Raw genomic sequence first — 7,921 nt, 5'->3', positions numbered from 1 at the left:
TCCCTCTGCTGGTCATGTTGGTGGTGACCCTCGGAAATTCTCCCTCTTCAGCCACCGTTCTTCTTCGTCAAAAACGCCTAGGCCATGGTTTTGGCGTTTCAGTACTAAGTCTTTCAAAAACTGAAACTCTTTCGGGGACCGCATTGATGCAGCTGCATTCAGATAATACTGCCCGAATGAGTTTGGAACAGGGGCACTGAGTTTCCTGTTCTCGGGGACTCCTCTTCCTGGTTTTATTCGTACCCCCAGCACGATAGTACAACTCGTCTGCTTGACGATCGGAGTAACCTACCGTGTGTTGACACGACTTCTCAGTTATAACATTATTGTCATCAGATGATAATGTTTCCTTCTGAGGGTGAACTACCTTCTTTGGGCTTTTGAAAGTCACGCGCCTCGTAACATGTCTTTTTGGGCGTGAGTTCTCGGCGGGCTCCTGGACTTCAATGCGCAAGTTGGTGCGCGCAGCTGCCCTGGTCTCTTTGTCATGTTGAGGGTAACCGCGACCCCCAGCATGTTGCGTCGTCCGGGGTTTCTTCATTGGGCCCAAACGCTCTTGAACTGGAGCTTTGACTCGCTCATCGGGAAGCGGACCGAGACGCTCCAAAACTGGCTTCTTCTTTCGGGATGACTCTGCATGATCTACCGTAGAAGCTATTGGGATTACCGGCAACAACTTTGGTTGGAGCCTGCTTCGGCCTCCACACTTGGTGGGTTGATGGCGGCTTTTTGGCCACTTTTTCTTTCTTCAATTCCTCGGCCTTCTGCACAAGGATTTTTGCTTGTGCAAGCAGTGCGCGGCGTTTGTGAATCCGCTCTTCGAGTGTCGAACGGTTCCGTTTGACCCGGATCCATTCGTTCGTCGGCGGCTTGGAGGAACCGCCATTCTTCAGTTGTTGAGGCTGTTTGCCTCTCCTATTCGTCAGATCCGCGTTGTAGCGGACTCCGTCCGTAGACTCCATCGCCTTAGCGAGTTGTCGCGCAAGGCGCTGACGTCGCCTCTGGCGGGCTCTCTTTGAGAGAGTCACAACGCCCTCAACAGTAGAAGCGTTGACAAGAATAGGTTTGACCTCGTTGGAGGTCGGTGGAACTTCACCTGACGCAACTTTGGCGTCAGCTGGGGTGAGAGCGNNNTGTTCGCGGTGAAAATTGCCTTCATTGAATTCATTGTTATCTCAAGTAATTGCTTTTTGGGTTACAAAAGATCCGGTTTTTTTAGATCCGGTTACAACGAAATCAAAGAAAAAAGAAAAAGATTACAACTTTCTCCTTATCTTGTGAACAAATCGCGAGCTCCTGTTTTGCGGTCGCTCGCTTGTGTGGGTTCTTTGCCAACGCCGGGGTTAATCCGTGGACCACCGCGCGATCTAGATCCGGTCGTATCTACACGATTTGACGGGTATTATTTCGCGAAGGAAATAATAGCCGGGGGGGGATTAATTCACCAAGGAAATAATCGCCCTTAGTTCTCGGGATCAAAGGCCAAGCTTTGATCCGGAGTATGATCTCGTGTAGATCTCAGATCTGATCTTTCTCTCTCTCGAACTCCTGCCTTTTGTGACGTGGATGCTCGCCGAGAATCAGATCTGAATGTTCAAGTCCTCAAGTCTTCAAAACTCCAAGCTCGATCTTCAATTCAACAGAGTTTTGGCTCTCAAAGTTCCAACCTTTTCAAATGAACCAAGGGGGGCCTATTTATAGGCTCTCTGAACTGTGCCCGCGCACAGATCTGGGTCGGCCACCTATGGGTGGCCGGCACTGGCGGGTCGGCCACCTATGGGTGGCCGGGCCTTGGCCGAGCCACCCATGGGTGGCTCGGCTTTGGCCGAGCCCCCCTTAGGCGTTGGGTTTCGTCGTTTTGTGTTTTCGGTTCAATCCGTGATTCGGTTGACTTAGACTCTGATTTGTTGATCTGATTTGGCAGTAAATCCAATTCCTGATTTGGCAGTAAATCCGATTCTTGATTTGGCAGTAAATCCACTTCTAAGTTCGAGTCCGAAACTGATCTTGATTCGATCGTGATTCGTCCGAGTCTGCCCTTGGTTGGATGACTCGTTGACTCTTCGAACATTTGGCTTGATTCTACACGCGAATGGATGTATTCCGTTGCTTGCGTGCGATTCGTCAACCTCGTCGCCTCGTTGGTTCGTCGGTTTGTGCCGAGCTGAGCTAAGGGACCTATAAGCAATTTTATATGCCTACAAGTGTGGATTATGAGAGTCTAGTGTCCCTCAATCTTCTTTGATGGTTGATTATTGAGTAGATGGTTCGATCCCACACACAAACAATATGTAAAAGGATCAGAGTTGGGTTCTCATGGGGTTCCTCTGACAATCAAGTAAGTATTAATCTTAAGTGGAGGAAAAAAGTATGACTATTTTGTGTTATATTGTAAAAAATTGCATACCTTAATGCAGTAGGCAATGTGTCTATTTATTGCAGACCCAGAAGGGCAGTTGTGTAACTTCTTTCAAGTTCGAGCAGTTAGCTTATTCAATTGATATTTTACAGGTGTCGGCAATGGGTGATATGAGTCACATTTGTGATTAATGCGATGGTGATAGAGGGAATAAGGTGCTAACAAGGTACAATGAGTCAGTAAGACTTTCAGCGGGGTGTAATGATGACTCCAACTGTGCATTTAATATGATGGTGACCGGCTATCACCGATAGGTCAAGAAAGACCACCTTTCGTCTCGTCTTTTTAGGGGGCTAAGAAATGATGCCTTTTGACTTGGCTGCTCGAATGAGGGTGGCTCGTGACTCGATCTACCGAGGGATAATGCACTGAGTTTCAGCAGTAGGGCCCGAGTGAGGATGCCTTTTGACTCAGCCCTCTTAGGAGGGTCTGAGTGAATACGTCCATTGAACCGACCTTCATGATGTCGGTTCGAGTTGGCATACAGTTTATTTGAGACATGTGTCATCACCTAGAATGGGATTAACACATATCCATTTCTTTGGTATAACAACAAGGTATCACTTTATTTGGGAGTGCATTGCGAAGAAGGTAGTTGAGGTGCAGTATGTGAAGACCATGGATCAAGTCACTAATATTTTCACAAAGCCCCTTAAGTATGATAGATTTTAGAGACTGTGATATATGCTTGGAGTCTATGAACGTTCAAGTTTACAAGGGAGTGGTGGATACTAAACTTGTAGTTTATGTCTAAATAAAAAATTCGAGGAGACTTTTGACTGGGTTATTCTTCACCAAGTTAAGTGAATGAGGATTCATTGGAAATTTCTCTTTGTCTAGTTTTCATAATTTTAAACCGTTTGTGATTTGGATTTTTTAAGGAGAGAGTTATTTGTATCTAAGTGGACTGTTTAATTTACCCTAATATCAAGACTCATGAACTTAATTATTGCATATGCTGTATTTGATATGAATAAACTTTCATGTAAAATGCATTAAGTCTAGAGTGTTATTTCGAGTAGTATAAATATCCATGTAATCAACAAGTTTTTTCAAGTCATTTGAATAAAAATAAAATCCTCTTAGTGACTTGCTCTTCCAATTTTATCTTTGTTTGTTCGAGTTTGTGAGAGTGTCCACCACCTTCCAATAGTTAAATTGTGATATGAACCTACAACTTAGTGATTTCAAAGGAAACATTCTATTCAACTTTGCAAAAATTTAATAAGTCACAGTTGATAATTAGTGGCACTTTTCATTCATATTATTGACAGCATTTGTGTTTCTAAAACTTTATTTCACTTCCTATATTTGGAAAAAGAAATATATGTACAATCATGAACTTTGAATGAAGCCAAAGGCTAAAAAGACCATGAAGGATAATGAAATAATCATTAAGTTAAAAAAAAGAAGTAACAACACTATAGAGAAAAATTAATCGACTGTAAAAATTAACAGAAAACCAAGGAAAACATGCGTGCTTAGTTAATTATCCATTTGAAATAGTTGGGCCTCTACACCAAGTAAATTAAGGCCATATTTTACAAATGTATCCCGTCAATGGAAAATGATTTGGAAATACATAGGCTCACATAAAGTACCAAAAACATATCAAACGTCTCAATTATTTCATTTAGAGTATAGAAGTAAGTGATGCTTATAAAAACTTTTTTACGCTGTTAGATATTCTAGTCAATTATTTATAGTATTAGAAGAATTAAAAACATACTAAGTACTTTCAGACTTACAACCATCAAGTTCATAACTTTGCAAAATAGGGAATAATCACTCTAATTCTTAGTACTAATTGAAGAGTAAATAACTACCATGCTTTAATCTTAGTTTGCATTTTCATAAAAAAAAACACGAGAAGTATAAGAACCAGCAAACCTTCCCATCTGCGCGCGCAATGAAGACTGAATTAATTACCAACCAAGCTAAGTACAACACCTTGATTGTTTTTGTTCTTAAAGTGATACATGGGCACCAAGCAAATTATAACAAAAAAAATGTAATCATGCAAGATTGAAACTGATTTACTATCATTATATGGAACACGAAACTGGTAACCCAACAGTCCTCATTGCTACGACAATTTTGATTTAATGATCATAACAACGTAGTATTTTCTGATTAGTAATGGATCACTAAAACTGAAATGGTTATTTAGTTAGAAGAACCAAATTAAGGGCTAAAACCTTATTTCATGGCTAAGCTTATCTACAATTTTCTAAAAGGCCTTGAGACAAGTACTTGAAAGATCTCACTCCAATGCCTTAATCGACATGGTCAGATCTAAAGTACTCAACCCCGGAGCGGCCTTATCGTTGCTACCTTTCTCTAAGAACAGGAGTTCTTGTGATTTTCTTGAAAATGGATTTGGGGGGGACAGTGAAAGCGAGAGCACGCTATTGACTTCTTGATCAGCCTCGACGCATTTCTTCACATTACCTCCGTCTTCCATTGAACTTGGAGGGCTCAATACTAAGTTCAAGTTTGGAGTCCATTTACAGTACTCTTCCATCCTCATCTTCTTCATGCCAGGTTGGGTCTCTCTTCTGACGAGTATTTCATCAAATTCCGTCTTTGGAAAAAAGAAAAAAATTAGCTGTCAATGTTAAAATCTGACATTGCTAATACTATTGATAATTTAACAATGCCACTAACATACAACTATACCTATACGGCAAATACTTTTCGAGTACCTCATATAAGATTTCTCGTGTGAAATTTTGAATTCTGGAGGAACCTTTATAAATGTCACTATTCATCATTCATGTTAGCATTTATTTTTCCCAAACAAATATGATAGCTAAGGGTTGATAATTACATATTATTGAATGAAATATATTGTTACCCAAAAAGCCACAAGTATAAGCTTTGGATGCAAATAGTAATCAAAATATTAGATTTTTTATTAATTGAACTTTTAAGTCACACACAGGAGAATCGAACCCAGGCCCCCCCTACGAGGGAGGGGCAGACTTTGCCATGTGATCTACTAGAGAGCTAGTAAACTATGAACCTCACCTCACTGCCTATATATAATTATGGCTTTTCCTCTCATTTATTAATCCTTTCCAATTAAGGCATCTTGATTGATTTAGTTCTCAAAGTTTTAGAAAACATACCTCAAATGTAAATGGCATCTCAAATTGATGTTGAAGAGCATCATTGATAACTATCGGGTCATTTGAGCTTGAATGAATCTTTGTATTGTTGTTGTAGTTCCCTCTTTCTTGCCATCTTAAAGAACCAGTTACCACAGACAAATTTCGAGGAGCATTCTTGGAGAAAGCTCTAGATCTAACGTCAATCCAATCAAGAACTCCATTTCTCTTTCCAATTATACTTCCAATCTGCCATCTCATTTCTTGGTCATGATGAAATGGCCCATTAGGCGATATCGAGTTCCTGCTACCAGTAATTGCATCTCTAACACTGAAAAGATGCGATGTCGATAATTTCCCTTGATCTTTAATCGAACAAATTCTTGCCAATTCTTGGTGTCTACAGGAGAAACAAGTCATAAAAATGGTTATACAGTGATTAGGGTTTGTAATCTTTAAGGTTTAAGTGACATTGGTTGCAGTACCTGAAGGGGTTTTTGATGAAATCTAATGGTTGATGGATAGGCTGAGATTGCTGCAAAAGGCTATAATATTGATCAGAATAATGAATATTGCTCCTTGCAGGAAAAAGGCCTCTATTTTCGGAAACTCCTCCGCCATAGAGCACATTGTTGTAATTATGATCTCCTCTTCCCTTGTAATTATGGATTGAAAATAATGCTGAAAAGGAAAAAGCTATCGTTAATTAGCTTTTTCCCATTAGCAAAGAACAAAGAGTAAATGTAAACTGTAATTATATTTCGTAGCAATCGATTAATAAACTAGCATTCACAAATTTTATCACTAAACTGTTTAACAAATTCCATCTACGAGAGAACTATTATGTAATACCTTATATTTTGATAAATAATGATGAGTTCTAGGTTATATAAACATTTTTGTGTTATTATCTAATTAGAAACAAATTTTAATAGAAGTGTTAATTTGATGCTAAGAATTAAAGAACAGATCAAACCAGAAGAAATAGCTGATCTCTCTTGCCCCGAATCATCTAGCTTCTTGCTTCGATACAACTGATAGTTATATAGATCATAGGAGAAAAAATTAGGGCAACGGCATAAAAATGATATAAATCAAGAAATAAAGAAAGAAAAGGCCTATGGTAAGAAGAAGAAGAAGAAGAAGAAGAAGAAAACGGTCTATGAGATGTATCAATGGAAATTATAACCCATTTCCAGTATATTAACCATTAAGTTTCCTCTCTTAAAATTAAACAAAATAGATTTTTGCATATTTGTTATCTTTTCTTTTACCTGCAAGTGACTCTTTACATGACCAATAGAAAGCCCCCTCACATTCATCAGCTCAAGTACTAATTTTGGTGTGGCTCCTGTACCATTCAAAAAGAACTACAATAACAAAATCAAACAAACCCAGCATATTCATACAAACAGAAACAAGATAATTTTCAAATTAAGCAAACAAATTTGATTAATTGTAGAAATTAAACTATTATTACTTTCTTGGCCACCAAGCCTTTCCACTGCATGAACAAAAGAACTATGGAGCTCAGGAGTCCATCTCAATCGTGGCATCTTAGACCTGATATACTGCCTCACTGTCGGAGCACTCCCTTCGTCTACTCCGCTCTTTTTGTTGTTGCAGTTCAAGTTGTTATTTGTACTACTTGAGCTAGTATTACCCTCATCATCACCATCATCATCATGATATTTTTCTCCTTCTTCATTTAGATCTAGAGTCAGTGACTGACTCCCTTTTTCCTCGCCATCTTCACAGATCTTCATCACCTCCTTCCCCTTCTCCTCTCCCATATCCCTCTTGAGAGCTCTCTCTCTCTCTCTCTCTCTCTCTCTCTCTCTCCCCTCTCTGTTGGTATTTTCCCTTTACTATTCAAGGGTAGAATAGTTTAAGATGTGAAAGAAGGAGAGGAAACAAGATGAGAACATATTAATCTTATTGTTAATAGTATTATATGTAGGTGTAGGTTGAACTGAAGGTGGTGGAAATTATTATATAGATGACGATGACATATATATTTAAATTAGGTAGAGACATGAACGAGTATTCCCTACATTGACTGTTGTTTTATTTTATATTAATAATTGCTTAATTTCTATGTTGTGAAAGGGAAGGGGAAAAAAGAATAGTTTAAGGGAGGCAAAGGAAGATGGTGGTTTGTTGTAACCATGGAAAACTAAATGTACACCAATTTTTGGTAAGACGAGATATAACCGTAGACATTTCGCTTTTGTGAGAGCAAAGGTTTTCAGTTTCTGCCATACCTGCAGCAGGTTTATTCTTATAGCCATCGCTTCTATAAGCTTAACTGACTCCTTTTGGACCTTCATTAAGTACAAGCTCACTCATTAATGATTAATTAAGACATGGGAAAAAACAAAAATATTCTTTC

At 39.2% G+C, this 7,921-nt stretch overlaps 1 protein-coding gene across 2 annotated transcripts; it reads right to left on the bottom strand.

Annotated features, from left to right (window-relative positions):
- Positions 4,495-7,363, bottom strand: LOC109845367 (two-component response regulator ORR24-like). 2 transcript variants are annotated; one of them, XM_020414614.1, is made up of 6 exons: positions 7,010-7,363; positions 6,804-6,880; positions 6,506-6,563; positions 6,015-6,210; positions 5,551-5,929; positions 4,495-5,003 (listed from the first exon to the last, which is right to left on the bottom strand). In XM_020414614.1, exons 1-6 carry the CDS (start codon positions 7,320-7,322, stop codon positions 4,683-4,685), a joined length of 1,344 nt encoding a protein of 447 aa, XP_020270203.1. In that variant the 5' UTR covers positions 7,323-7,363; the 3' UTR covers positions 4,495-4,682. The 2 variants fall into 2 exon arrangements, with proteins under 2 accessions (XP_020270203.1, XP_020270204.1); XM_020414615.1 differs by having other exon boundaries at positions 6,804-6,899; positions 7,010-7,181.

This window comes from Asparagus officinalis, chromosome 6 (assembly GCF_001876935.1).
Source record: "Asparagus officinalis chromosome 6, Aspof.V1, whole genome shotgun sequence".
Classification (NCBI taxonomy): domain Eukaryota; kingdom Viridiplantae; phylum Streptophyta; class Magnoliopsida; order Asparagales; family Asparagaceae; genus Asparagus; species Asparagus officinalis.
The sequence above is the reverse complement of the archived record's forward strand: the minus strand, read 5'-3'. Positions and strand labels throughout refer to the sequence as shown.

What these genes read in the sequence shown, in the direction of transcription:
- LOC109845367 (XM_020414614.1), bottom strand. Translation starts at nt 7,322, where the DNA reads ATGGGAGAGGAGAAGGGGAAGGAGGTGATGAAGATCTGTGAAGATGGC. An exon ending in AAGGCTTGGTGGCCAAGAAA is followed by an intron (nt 6,881 to 7,009) that starts GTAATAATAGTT and finishes TGAATGGTACAG; the next exon opens with GAGCCACACCAAAATTAGTA. An exon ending in ATGTAAAGAGTCACTTGCAG is followed by an intron (nt 6,564 to 6,803) that starts GTAAAAGAAAAG and finishes TATAACTATCAG; the next exon opens with TTGTATCGAAGCAAGAAGCT.